General features: G+C 37.1%; 1 protein-coding gene across 1 annotated transcript; it reads right to left on the bottom strand.

Moving 5' to 3' along the window:
- Positions 1–6136: 6136 nt before the first annotated feature.
- On the bottom strand, positions 6137–13698 carry tekt3 (tektin 3). The gene is made up of 8 exons (XM_056771779.1): positions 13562–13698; positions 11558–12152; positions 10324–10407; positions 9905–9975; positions 9594–9737; positions 9268–9490; positions 6535–6689; positions 6137–6454 (listed from the first exon to the last, which is right to left on the bottom strand). The coding sequence occupies exons 1-8, from the start codon at positions 13672–13674 to the stop codon at positions 6238–6240; spliced, it is 1602 nt and encodes a 533-aa protein (XP_056627757.1). The 5' UTR covers positions 13675–13698; the 3' UTR covers positions 6137–6237.
- Between the last annotated feature and the right edge of the window lie 1415 nt (positions 13699–15113).

The raw sequence follows: 15113 nt of genomic DNA, 5'->3' as shown, positions 1-15113 counted from the left end.
GGATGGAAAATTGTTATTTAATTAATAAACATCTATGGATACATACAGGGATATCTTGGTCAATACAATGTTTGACAGGCTCGCAGCAGACACTTTAAGGGTGCACTTGCTTTGGATAAGGCTGCAACCATTTACAGTAAAATGCTTTAGCATTTTAGCATCAGCCCAAACGCTTTTCCCACAAGGTGAAGTGTAGAATTTTTGCTACACTGGCATCACCAGAAGGAATTGCAAAGTTTCTGAAACGCTTTGGTGTTAAATTAAAACGTTTTGATGCACTGTTTATAACATTTTTATAAATCATCTTCAAATCCAATATTAATATTCCAGCACCAATAGTGTAGTTATTTATAATGGTACATGTGATGTGACATGTTTATGAAAGCATATTATCTACAGGGAAGGTCTTCCAGAGCCTGAAGCTTTCAAGATCTTTGGAGTCATTTTACCGAGTGCCATGGATGTCCCTTATATGCCAATGTTTGTGGAAGGCTTGAGTGGAGAATTGAAGGATGGGATGCATGCCAACAGTGGTACAGTGTTAAATTCTCACACACACCACCTGATCGGACTCTAATGTAACACACTACAGCCATTAAGTGTCTTTGAAAGCCAAGGCTAGACTCAAGTGCATAGTGAGATGGATGTGTGTCCCTTCAGAGAGAACGAGTGTGTTTGTCTAAAAGATTTATCACAAACTTATCAGTTGTGTTTGGGTTTTAAAGTGGTTATGAGAGACTATCAACAGGACATTATGTGTCCATGATAAATGTTTTCGGTTCTCTGTAAACAAGCCACAAAATATACAATATACAAATTCAAGGACTTTCCACTGGTAGTCATGATTATTTATTATTATTTAAAGACACTGTGGTGCTCTGTGCAAGATCTCCTTGAAGGGAACAGTAATAAAGCAATAGCAATTGGAACTTTACCCTAGTAAAGTTGGGCACAATGCAGAGCCCCCCCTAAAAGGGACAGTTCACCCAAAAAAAAAAATTCTGTCATCATTTACTCATCCTCAAGTTGTTCCAAATCTTTATAAATGTATTTGTTCAGATAAACAAAGAGATGGATATTTGGAGGAACACGTGTAACCAAACAGTTTTTGGTTACCATTGACTACCACAGTAGGAAAAATGACAACGGTAGCAAAAAGTGTCCCTGAACTGATTGCTTTACTACATTCTTCAAAATATCTCCTTTGTGGTCAAGGAAACCACAAAAATATAAAGAATGTTTTCCTACTATGGCAGTCAAGCTTCAAATGAAGGACACAAACGTTGTATGGGTGCTGATAAAGCTACTACAGGAAATGTGTGTGCAGTTCATGTAGAGGTGAGGTTGGCTTTTTGTCGATTTTTAAAGAAAGTTGTAACACATTGTCTGTGATGACAATATAAAAACAACCGACGGATCTTTTATGAGTTAGAGAGGAAAAAAAGGACAGGCAAGGTCTGAATATATTTTTAAAAGAGACAGATGTTTGCTTACTGTCACCATGTTTTCATTAAACACACACCGCTCACGCTAAATGGACAATGCGGTCGACTGAAAGCACACACCCGCATCCACACCCACACTCGAGCAGGCAGACATAAAGATATTAACTTCTTGTTGATCGACTCTCTCGATCTCACTTCCCCTGGTTCCCATTCTGATGTTGTGTGTCACACATCCTAGTGTTTCCCTGGAGACGAAGCCATAAATAAACACCAGCGGCTGGTATAAAAGCTGAGTGTAGATTCTTGAATCATAATGCAGTGTGATTCAGCAGGGGATGACAAAGAGAGCATATTGTCTCCACTGTTCATTTATCTCTAACTTTCCACTGGGTAACTTTGTTGTTCTTAACGTTTTTAAAAAAAATCATCTTTTCCTGGCTTCAACTCTATTCCAGCCTGATCTCACAAGATTTCATAACTATTTTACCCGGTGGCTAATTCATAAAAAAAACGTAAGATTAGTAAAAAAAGCAATACTGAAGCCCCACTCCTAGCACCGCCCCTAAACCTAGCATCACGGGTACGAACGCAATTGTTAATAAAATGTAGATCGTACGAATTAGCCAAAATTAGCCACCTCGTGAAAAATCTACGTTATTTTGCTGTGAGATCGTCTTGCCTATTCCCACTTTAGAGTTCTGTATTGTTGGGTCCTATCACAAAATGTTAAACGCTTCATGTTGTACCATTTTGAGTACAACATGACTAAATAAACATGTTTTATGTGGAAAAATGTGTAGTGACCATGTCTTTTGGTGCAATGATTACTGTTTACACTACAATGACCATGATTTCTTTTAGCTATGGTAAAACCATGTTTTTAAACCGTTAAAATTTTCTTAAGAGGAATTATATATGGCTGACAGTCTAGTGGTATAAGATAAACACAGTCCAGTAGTTACAGTATTTAAAGGGAATGACAGATCGATCAGACAGAGTCCACAGACCACCAGCATCAGTGTCGTGTAGACTTCTGTTGTTTCAACTCCTGTTCTCTGCCAAAAGAGATAATTAATCTACATTGGAGGATGTAAAGTTTCCTACTGCATTAGACTGCCAGTGCATGAATGCAAGAGACCTGATAACGCTGTGCAACCACATAAGAATGAAAAACTTTCAGGTCACGCAATCAGGAACAACACAGAGGGATTCCCGCTAGCCGTTGAGGTCTAACTGCAGTTAGGGCGATTTATCTTCTGCTTCAGATTTCCTGTTTTATCAACTTTGAATGCCAGACTCAAACATCTTGTGGTTGAAGGGCAAACCCTGTGTACACTCTCTCTCTCTCTCTCTCTCTCTCTCTCTCTATATATATATATATTACTGTAGAATGTCATAAATGCTTTTATGTCATTATCATTATTAGATGCACCAGCAATTTATTGTGTTACGTCATAAGACGTCACCACTGTGTCGCCGTAACATCACGTTATATACATAAATATGTTAATTTAGAAGAAATGCATGTTTTTTATTGCATATTTATTAAAGTCAAATGCATTTATCTCTGCTGTTTTCATGCATTCTGCCTCAGATTTGCCCTTACAAAACTTCAGTGTTGCAATGGTAGCTACAGTACTGACTTATTACAATAAAAAATGCATGTAGTGCATTTAGTAATTTCTTCCAATGCTTGTTCACCAAGAAACAAGTGGCGATACCATTTTTTGATGTATGCCTTATTGTTAAATGATAAGCACATTACTATGCCATGGTATGGTACATAAAAAAATCTGAAATTTACATAATGCCAAATTCATCAAATGACCTGGAGGTATAAAAAATGTAATTTTGTACACACTGTACTATCTGTATTAATAAAACGCTTGTTTAAAGGAGGATGCATAATTGTTTTGATACTTTTACATACTTTTAATGAAAGTAGAATGATGATAAAAGATTTGGCTAGCTTGTCGTGGTTAAAAATAACGTCTGGCTATGCGAAGACTGTGGTGAAGACTCTAGAGTACATTCTCAGAGGACAGGGTTAAGAGTGATGGGCTTAGGTCAGCTATTTTTGTGTCTCAATCATATGTTTAGCCAGGGAAAGAAAAAAACGCACGTCTCAGATGAGGTTTGTGCTTCAGGTATGCAGTCCTAACGTGTATGTGAAGAGAGGGAGGGAGGAGGGATGTTCGAGAGAAGCACGGCTCTGTCAGTAACTCTAATTATGTAATGGTGAGAGATTGTAAGAGGTCCGTAATGTGAAATGCACAATGGTGGAGGTTGTTTTGGTTCGAGTAGGCTCTGGAGCGCTGTCGGGAATGGAGAGAAGGGAGGACAGATATGCCAGGGGTGCAGATTGGGAATTTTGTTCTTAAAGCTGACATGTGTTTCAAAATACTTCTCAAGCACAATGTGCAAAAAGAGGTCTCACGCTTGTAAACTGTGTGTGAAAGATTTGTCTGTTTCAATGTTGCCTACACTTCCTATACTTTCCCACGAGATGAGTTTGGACCACACAGACATTCTTACTGCTACATGAATGTAAGTCGGTTCTCTTGGCAGTTTCCATGCTCTAAAATGTTAACTTATCCGTTAAACTCAATAAGAACACAACTCAGGGCTCCAACTTAAATTTCATGCACAGCTGGCCACAGTATGACTCTCAAGGGCTGACAGACCCATTCTGAGGTTTTATCTGTGTGTTTTCTTTACTCAAAACCAGAACACACTTTAGATGTGATAGAAAATGTAACCCTTCCACGTTGACAAAAAAGTTTGGCAAACAAGTTTTATAGCCAGTCATAATTCTACAAGTAGATTTTATAAATCCCGCAATGCAAATAATAGTGGGACTATTGCCAATCCCTTCCGCAATAAATCCAACGTTATGAGGTTTCTCTCTCTCTTTCAACATCTGATCAAATAGAGTCATATTTGTCTTGAGCAAGACATTCCTGCCATATTTTCAAGGTCAGGGTTGGGCAGAGGTGGTAATGAGGCCAGGCTCTGGAATGGAGCTCTTAAATGCTATACTCAGACATGTTGAAATCAATACTCCTCCTGTCCGACTACTGCACCAAACTTTTGAGGCCTCTGTGTACTCAAGATTTCAATATTTACTAATGTGAGGTGGTTTTGTTTGGTGTGGTTTAGTGGATAAAGATGTAAACCTGCAATCAGAAGTTTAAAGGTTTCGTTAAGGGTGACCCGAGGGATATTCCAGTATGCCCTTACGAAACAATATGGAAATATACTTGAAAATATACACTTATGTATATTTTTCAACATATGTATAGCGGCATTTCCTTACTTTTTATTTGTTGTAAATACAAACTATTTTATACATTGACAATTAATTTAGGAAAAACGAATTTGAATAAGGGTATGATTACGAAAATTTTACGAAATTAAAAAGATGTTCGGATGAAACAACTTTGCAATGCCAACACAATCTCATGGGAATTGGTGACTATTTTACGAGGTGGCTAATTCGTATGAATTTTGTACGAATTTGTATGATTCGTATGTTTTCGTACGATTTGGTCTCAAGCCATTGACATTACCATTAGGGGAGGGGCTTCAGTGTTGCTTTTTCTGATGATCGTTTACGTTTTTATACGATTCACATTGTACTATTTCATACATATTATCAACTTTGTAAAAAAGCTACGAATACCCATAAGATCAAGTTGGTGATGCTCGTTAGAAAGAAAAATTACAAAATAATTTTCAAAATGTGAAACTTTTTATTTATTGACATCAATTAAATGATGGAATGATGATTTGGAGCTTTGGTGTGCCGACTTTTGTATATAGTCCTTAATTCATTTTTAGCTCGAGCACCCATTTTAGGTTGATGTCTGTGCTTTTGTCCTCTTTTTTCATTAATTAAAGGATGACATTAAATAGGATATGTTTGAGCTCTAATGTTTCTCTTTTTATGTTTTAAAAACAATAATCGTACATCTCTTGTGTCTCAGAGCTCGCCATCTCAACTCTAGTCACACATTTATTTTTCAGGAACAAAAATCTCCAAGATGTGCACCATCTCAAGCTCATCTAATAAAACATAAGCAATATATCAGAATTTATTTGATCTAAGGAGTTTTAAGTGTGAGTTTGAACAGAGCAACAGCGTGTTGTTTGTAAAGGCAAACACATTCCCCCTCTGAGTCAACAGATCCAGATGCTGTGTGTATACTTAACCGGGAGTCTGCTTGCCTGTGCCATCTGTTTCTGAAGTGTGTGTTTGTACCGCAAAAGAACGTGAGAACCGCAGATCCACTCTGTCCAGAGTGAAGATCACCCTAAACTGGACGACTGAACTAAACAAACAAAACCAAGGTGTTTTGTCCACTGTCCGCAAACTGTCAGAATCACGTCACACCCTGGAGTGAATGATCAAAGCGGCTTACAATCTCAGTTTAACAGATGTAAGGTGGAGTTAAGATCACTGATTGAACTGTCCTGAAGTTAAAGGTCATTCCAGTTTGTCTACCAATTTGAGAAAAGCTATGCCACATAAATGCTCATAAGGAAAGAAAAATCACAGATTAGGTCTCTATATCTCAAATATTTCTAGTAGCTACCAATGAGATTAAATGGAGATGAAATGGAAACTTTTGTTTGAATCTCCTGCTTCTCCAAAATTTCTTCGAGAAGAAGACAGTAATTCAGAGAATTCATTATAAACGTCCACAACATTCGACAGATTGATTTTAGATTTAGATTTGGTACACCAAACTGGCCACGATTGAAGCAGAATTAAGACGAGGTTCTTGAAGATCTAGGTATATCCGATCAAGCGAGGCGTGCTGGGAAAGCTCTTCCTCATACTCATGCACTTCTCCTGATCCAGAAACATAGAGTTGGCTTTCACCGACAGGTCGTACTCCAGAACGACCTTCGTCTTCACCAAGTTCTGCAGAGTGTTCTCCGCCTCCATTAATCTTCCTTTCAACTTCTGAACAGTGTCTTCAATCTCCCTCACTTCAGTGATCAACCTGAGTGAGATGCAGAACAGAGAGGTGAATCTCCACACACATAAACACACACACACAGACGTTTCTATATACAGTGTTACCTGTGGTGAGGGTTGTCCCTGCACAGTTCGACGTTAGGTCTGCGAGATCTTTCTTCCAGACGAGTCTGGGCGACTTTAAGCGGGTTCTCTTTGTCTCGGATCGCCTTTTTTAGAGCCTCGATTAGCATTTCAGTCTGGAAGATTTCCTGAAGGGTCTGAAAATGGAACAAGAGAGTGTGAGAGTTGATTGAATAATCGATAAATGAAGTCAGACTGTTTGGTTCAAATTTGATCTTAATCACACAAAAAGACAAACTTATTAGAACATATTCTATAGGTGTTATTTTCAAAATGCATAACGTAAAGGCAATACTACTCATCCTCCCTCACTGCCCTTAATGCACATTAATGATGTTAACTCATTTTGACCTCCTCAACAATATACTCCATTGTCCACATTCAATGTCTAGATCTTTACAGCATACATAGGTATAAAAGGTCTGGTGTATGTAATTTAGCGGCATCTAATGGTCTGTTTGCGAATTGCAACCAACAGCCCACTCCATTCCCACCCTTTCAAAGCACCACTGTAGCTGACCAAGGAATAATATGTCGTCACCTTTTTGCTTGTTTGCTGAAGGAGATAACATATAAATGCATGCACTCTGTAGAGCAGTTTGTTCCTTTAGGGCTACTAGGGCTGTGTTCAAAATATCGTTATGGCGATACATCGTCATGACCTCCTGACGATGCGCGCATCGATACATCCGACTGTGTATATATTCTGCAACACGTTTGAAATTAGCCAATTATTATGCAACAAAAATTGAAACAATTATTCGTGGTGTAAGGGATCTTATCTGTGTTCCGTCCAGATCGCCCCTTACGATTCTATATGCATGTGACCCGCGGCTCAACTGCAAAATTTACTCATACAGTAAAAATGTAAAAGTACCCTTTCTACCGTTCTCTCTTCATCGGTGAGCACAGTATACATGAAAGAGGATTCTCATATGATTCATACGAGGCGCAAATTCAACACACACACACGACGCAGCACTGCTTCTGACTTTTTAACACGCGATTAAAATCAATGAAACTCCCACATTTTCCTTTTTTTTATCTATTTACTCTAACTAAACACTTGTGCATATATTCATATTTATTCGTTATACATATGAAGAGTTTGTTTCCAAAACGCGATTAACGCCATTTAAAAAAAATTGTTCCCGCCAAAATCAGTAAGGTTAATCGCCCTAAAAGTGGGACATTTTTTGCATTTCAGATCTTGTGAAATATTGAGATGTGTAGCTTGAAAATACCACGGGCGTGTCCTGATCAAATAAAAAAAGAAAATGCAGATAACACATTCATGAAAGAAATTATTAGTGCTCTTACTGCTAATCGTCTGAGAAAATGAGCAGTTTCCTAATGTGGTAAAAGGCCAATCTTTACTTGATTTAATAGTAAAATACTCTTTGTTATGGTTGAAACATGGAAAATTGAACAGCATCAGACAAATAATAACATGTGATGCTTTTATTATAAAGACATTAAGCAACTATTATAATATAAACAGCTTTCCTGTAGCTCAGTGGTAAGAGCATTGCGTAAAGGTTGTGGGTTTGATCCCAGGGGATTGCAAATACCTATGTAAAATGTATAGGATAAAGCAATGTAAGTCGCTTTGGATAAAAGCGTCTGCCAAATGCCTAAATGTAAATGTAAATGTATAATACGCCTATGTTGTTATGGTAGAAATAAGTTGACAATATCCGCAATATATGTCAGTCTCACTTTTCTAGAGAATGCAATAGATCCGCTCAACCAATCACAGCACACCATTCCACGCTACGCATTGTAAACCGTAATGGGAGCGCTCTGAATAAGGTCGGCATCCTAGTTCACCCTGATGTACTTTGTGTTCAACAAATAAACAAAAATGAAAACTTTTGACGGCATTCATGAACCTGTGCTGGTTTTTGCGGTGGGGAAGAAACGTAAACCATCGAAATCCAATAATTTACGTTAGGAGATTAAGAAGACGAGACACTAATAGTAATTTATAGCATTAAAATGATGATGTATGTAAAATTAGTATTGTATTGAGTTCATAGGCTGTCATATGTGGATCAACTCACTTTGTTGTGTATTTTCAACTGTTTCAAAATGAAAAAATACTTTTATATTGATTCAATGGATTTATTGCATTTTGAAAATAAATGTCATGGATTTATTGCATTTTGGGGATGAAATGATCAGTTTTTATATTAAATCTTTTAAAATCCAAATCTGGATTTACATTTGTTATGTTATTAGAACCTAAATATACTATGTGAGACGGAAAATAGTGTTTTTTATCTTGCCACTTTCTTTGTAAAGAAAACACATTTTTACTCAAATTAATCAAAATTGATTTATAGCGTTTTGGAACCAAACTCTTTATTTAGTCTTTTTGTAAAACACATGCATACATATGATGTAGCCTAGTAACTGTTTTAGAAACAAGGGTCTCTGTATAAGGACTTGATTTGGTAAGACTGCTTTTTGGATGGTGAAAATTCATTTGTGAATTAAAGTCTTAAAGGGCATAGCAGCCCAAAAGGTTTTTGTTCCAGAAAACCATGAACATATCAATGAACCTCAGTTATAAATTAACTTCCAAAATCCTACTAAGTTTAGTATAGTATAGTGTACAATGAGAACCTTTTCATTTGATTTGACTCAGACTGGTTATTGGCCTAAAGAGATTGAATGAGCAATTAAAAGTAATGATGTTCACAGTGTTTTTACCTTGGCCAGGTGTGCCTGCAAATTGTTTTTGGCATCTGCTGTTTCAGAGATACGGTTGGTAAAGGACACGTTTGCGGCGTTAAACTGGTTCCACATCTCGTTGGAAGTGGCGTTGAGCAGAATCTCGATCTCATCACGAAGTCTGTGAGATGCGGCCCGTTCACTCTGAGAGTGAAGGATGTTGTCATCAGTGAACTTGGACCAGGTGTCTGGAAGACTGATACTTTAAGTAATACAAACATGAGTGAGTTTTGATAATAACATCTGTAGATGTGACATCATTTAATTTTCTTAGTGGTGTTTACACAACTGTGTAATGAACTCACGATGGGTCCAGGCGATCGATTCCTCTGTAGTAACTGATTCCGTCAGATGTGTTTCTGAGGTGGTGACACCTGTCATCGATTCTCTGTGCTGTCAACTTATCGCTCAAATCTCTCTCCAGCTCATGCTGGGCAGCACGGTTTGAACTGTGAACGTATGAACAACACACAACAGGTCAGAAACCTTTGAGAAACACGACCAATGTAACGGTTGAACCACACAATGCATTGTGTTTAAAAGATAAAGATCGGTAAAATAAACCCTACAAGTACTTTATCTTGGGTTTTTCTGGAGTGCCTTTTGTAAGACTCACGCTAGCTGAGCAATGGCTCTCTCTAAATGTCTTCTCATTCTCTCCTGACATGACTTTATAACCTCCACCTCCTGTTTAAAAAGAGAGAAAAATGTGTAATCTTTAGCCATTGACCGTATGACTGTGCATTCATGCTTATTATGTGACTAATAGAAAGTTACCACTGAGTGATACAATGGATGTGGAATATAATGTAGAAAAGCAGTGGTCTGGGAAACGGTCGTCTACACAGTTTAAGAGTCATTACAGAAATATGCACTATGCTATGATTTACTCATTATTATCAAGTATCCAGAAATAACTCAATGTGTCACTCACCCATCATATTGAATGATGTTTATTATGTGGATTTATGTGTTTAGATGTAGATGAATTGATGATTTTTTTAAATTTGATGTTTAGATTAAAGATGATCTGACCTTAATTAAATCGATCTCCACGTCATCATGAACCAGGTCAATGGTCATCCGTTTCTCCCTGTGGAACAAACATTCCTGAGACACCTGAAACGGTAAGAAAATATATAATAAGATATAATTGAACCTTGATATGACCTAGGAGTAAGAGCATCAAAGTACTCATATTTATAAACGTAAGAAAAATAGGTAACGTGTTTACTGAGAGATAGATGACTAGGCCTACCAAAATGTTCATTTATATTAATATATATATATATATTGAAAATGAATGATTTTATTGAGATCACATTTCAAAAACTACCAAATAAGTTTCATAAACATTGATATCAATAAGAGATGCGTGCCTTTTTTCACACTATTGGCTATCAGCTGATCATTTAAAAACAGACCATGATCAGGGCAAATATATCCTGTCAATCAAAAGAGGACAGGAAATGCATTGAATTTGTGCTCTGTGTATAGAAAATGTTAAGAAACATCACCAGTTTGATGTTCAATATTAATAGTCATTTTATTAATTAATAACTTTCAGAAAGTTAAGAAATATTAATTTAATCTTCAGACTCGGTATCGGCCGTGTCAGTCTGAATAATCTCTGAAGAAATTTAGTATCTGTGCATGTCTAATTTCAATCTTTGACATAAAATTACTAAAACTGGTTGCAAAGCAACATTAAACCACAAATAGTTTAGTGCCAAAATTGACATATAATGAGTGGAACATTAAATCAATAAACCTTTTTTTGTCCACAAATACCCGTTGTGTAGAATATACCACATGAAATATGACATCATGTGTGGAAACCCTCTCTGATTTGCTTAAAATGTGTCAACCGCAGCGCTGGTCAACAAACATATCACTACGGAAAAGTGTTGTGATCAATGCTGCAAGGTTACTGTAGTGTAAATAGCAGGATGCTAGAAGTGACAATGTTTTGGTGTGGTTACTATGGAAACCGTATCACTTTGAGTCAGACATGTAACTCAATGAAGACAAAGATTGAACACATTGAGGTCAGCAGCTAGATCTAGTGTGCTTTGTGTGACAGAGTCTATTTGTTACACCCCGCCTGGGTCTATTACAAAGTGTTGGGTCACTTGACACTCTGCTGTGGTGTATTCTAGTTACTGGTCCTTTAGATAGATCACTATGACCCAAATTAGTTACCTAACTAAGAAACAAAAAATCTAGATATGAATTTGAATAAATAAATGTTTAGTAGTCAACACATCACCTGCAGCGGACTCTCCGTCTCAGCGAGAGCTCGTTCCAATCTCCTTTTGACATCGGTCAATGCTGCTATCTCCGTCACCATGTTGTCGATCTCATGGTTGAGCTCCGACCTCCAAAAGCTGATGTTGTTTAGTCTTTCTCCAATGTTCTTACTGGTGGTCTCCTGGGTTCTGCGGGTCAGCTGGTCTTTATCCTGGATCAACCGGATCGTGTCTCTCCGCAGCCTCTCCGCGCTGTTCCGGGAGGATTCCGACTCCCTGTAGTTACTGTGGTTGGATTTGTACCAATCATCAGGCATGTAGCGTGTGCTGAGAGCCGTTCTGTTTGAGGGGTAAAACATGGTCTTGGCCCGGACCAGGTCCAGGTTTTCTCTTTGGAGGGCTGATACGGTGGGTATTGCACTGCCGGTCCTAAAGTAAGTGTTGGTTTTCCAGGGCATGTTTGAAGTTTGGTTGAAGGTCAGCGCTGGTTGGTGGCTTCTATAACTGGATGCTGTAGTGGAAATGGCTGGCAGGAAGTGGCTGGTCTTTGGCCGAGCGTAAGTGGCCGTCTGAGTGGATCCTATTAGCTCCATGTGTCTATGAAATTGGCCACCTCTTTGAAGGAAAATATAACATTTTTCATTGGAATGTGTGCTATTAGTGTCGTCGGTAGTTCATAAGTTTAAAATCCAGACTGCATGTGTGTGTGGCTTTCACAGACAGGAAAAATCTGGTCATAATATCAAATTAAAAATAGCTGAGGCAATGATGAACAGATACCATGTAGAACTGAGAAAGCTATTCAGTTTTGTACATAAACAATGACATGCATTTAAGTTTGTTCACAAATGTACACCTCTGATTTAAGAAATATAACATAACAAATTTGTAAAATAACAAAAATGGAAGATTAATGATAACTATATTATTTAATAGCATTATTAATTAACATTACACTGTAAAACTTTGCTGTATTTTTGCAGCAGGTCTGCCAGTAACTTACTGTAAATTGAATTTACATTTTTTTTTACATAAACTTACCTTGTTCTTTTATTTTCTTTCATAAAACAAGACTGAATATCTTGGTTCACTTTTCTTGTTATGTACTTGTATAGTGATTTAGGAAGATATAAATATTTTTTACTAGAAAACAAGATAAAAATGCTTAGGAAGAATGTAATTTTTTGCTGTGTTACTGTGTTAATGCCAGTAATGAGAACAGTCTCTTCTTGCTCATTTTTAAACTCTAAAGTCAAAGAGTTTTAATTTCGATTAAAGTAAAGTTTAGTCAACTGAAAACAGCACTTACAGGAAAGTATTTTTAGGTAGCGATTCTATATAGAGTATGTTACAGTAAATTCTACAGTAAGTTTTACAGTGTAATCTTCCGTTTTTGTTATTCACATTGACTGGAATAATTCACAATAAATTATTTAATTTAATTTTAAGTTAAGTTTATTAACTACTTTATTTTATTGCAGCATGTTAAGCAGATGTTTTTATCCAAGAAACTTAGCCATATGAAAAATTGTATTATACTTTTAAGAAGAAAATACTGAAGTACCACAACATTGGTTTATTTGGTGAAAGAACATAAAAAAAACATTTTACCGTTAACATTAGTTAATGCACCATGAACTAACATGAACTGTATTGACAGGAACTAACATTAAGAAGGATTAATAAATGCAGAAAAACTAAATTGTTTATTTTTTAGCTAATGTTAGCTAATGCATTTTCTAATGTTAACTAGCATCACCTTATTGTAACGTTTTGCCCATTTAATATTATTTACAATTAACCTGAAAAGTACATATTTGTTAATATGCAAAACATGCAAATGTATAAATGCAAACAACACATAAGAAAGAACAATAATTTGTTTAATTTAATCTGGAAAATATCCAACATGCATGGAATGCAAAACTTTACAAACTGACTAACGACTTCAGCATGACAATCTCTGAATCACTGAACATTTTATGCTGCCTATGATGTTAAATAAGAATAAGATCAAAGCTCACCTTGTATTGGAATCGTGCCCGTCTCTCTCACAGTGCTGGTACACAGATCTCCACTGCCGACAGGTGTACAGTAAAACGCTCACCTCTGCAGATCTCTGGTCACCTCTGCGCATGCGTGAGGGATCAAACGGCACTGATGTGCATTATTGATGTACATGCTCTTAGCTAGTTGTCATCCCTCGAAATTCTTTCTTTGCCTGTCAGTATGCCTGTCACATTAAATCTGACTGCATGCTTTTTAGGCATCCATACCCCCTTGTGAGGTATTGCACATTACTGTTCAGTGCCCGTTCAGGACACAACAGTAACACAGTTCAACAGGGTCAAAGTGATCAGCCACGGATGAACTGAGATCACTCGGCCATTGTTTCACATTATTTTATGTATATTATGTTAAATCTTACATTCATCATTAACTTATAGAAGCACCGTTTTTTCTGTAAAATATTTCATAAGTTAAATTATTATTATGTTTATAATTTATAAAATATATCCAATTTAATATATATATTCCCGTTTACACCCCCTTAACAAAACAAACTTAGATTGATCTCCACTCGCAGTTTCTATCGCAAACATCTGCTTTTTCTAGACTACACCCGACCATCAAACTTAAGGCGTTTGACATAATCAGACCTGGATCTACATGCAGAAAAGGTCGCTGGATATTCGTGTTTATACAGGGAAATACGGCACATTTAATATTTCATGTGCGAAACGGTCTTGAGTTCGTGTCGCCCGGGTGTGTACAGGAAATACCACTGGAAGTATAGATGTACATTTTTGAGAACTGCGAATGGAGCCTATGCTTACACAGCTGTATATACCGACTGATGACTGGAGATTTTCAGAAATGTAATACTGAAACTTCAACTCACATTGTTCAAAATCTGTTCGTCAGTCTTTCTTCTGTGGAACACAAAAGAAAATATTTTGAGAAATGTCTCGACACAATGGAAGTCAATGGGGGTGAATATTTGCTCACCAGCGTTATTCAAAATATCTTCTTTTGTGTTCTGCAGAAGATATAAAGCCATACAGGTTTCGAGTGACATGAGGGTGAGTGATTCATACACACTTTTTTATTTCTATTTCAGTCCTTGTTTATTAAAATTATGCCACCCATTTAAGTTTGACATAAAACAAATCCTTATATTAAACAGGGTATTTCACAAAATTATGAAGTACTGTTTATGTAGGGAATCTGATATTTGAATCTCTGTGTTTGGTGAGAGGTGACACCTTCTAATTATTGCATGGCCCCCTAAACCTCCACCTCCCCTTCATGAGGATGAGTTACCAACGACTTATCAATGATTCATTCAACAGGAAGAGAGCACACTGGACTGCTTAACACAAAATAATCACCTGTGTGTCTTGTTACAGTCCAGGCTAAGAGACACAAATATTTGCCTAGGACTGCGGGTGGGTTGGAATGATACGGTTCTGAAGAGGGTGTTTACGAATTGACTCATGCAAAAATCACTTTGTCTGCTGAGTTCCCCAGTAATTGTTAATGGACTGGAGAGCAGCATGTGGGTTTGTCTACTGA

This window comes from Triplophysa dalaica, chromosome 17, assembly GCF_015846415.1.
Source record: "Triplophysa dalaica isolate WHDGS20190420 chromosome 17, ASM1584641v1, whole genome shotgun sequence".
NCBI classification, from domain to species: domain Eukaryota; kingdom Metazoa; phylum Chordata; class Actinopteri; order Cypriniformes; family Nemacheilidae; genus Triplophysa; species Triplophysa dalaica.
The sequence above is the reverse complement of the archived record's forward strand: the minus strand, read 5'-3'. Positions and strand labels throughout refer to the sequence as shown.

Bases quoted from the DNA above. Each gene is read 5' to 3' on its own strand.
- tekt3 (XM_056771779.1), bottom strand. From the start codon at position 13,674: ATGCGCAGAGGTGACCAGAGATCTGCAGAGGTGAGCGTTTTACTGTAC. The intron at 9,738-9,904 runs GTGAGTCTTACA...ATACGTTCACAG, and splicing joins AGAGCCATTGCTCAGCTAGC to TTCAAACCGTGCTGCCCAGC. The intron at 6,455-6,534 runs GTAACACTGTAT...CATCTCACTCAG, and splicing joins AGGGACAACCCTCACCACAG to GTTGATCACTGAAGTGAGGG.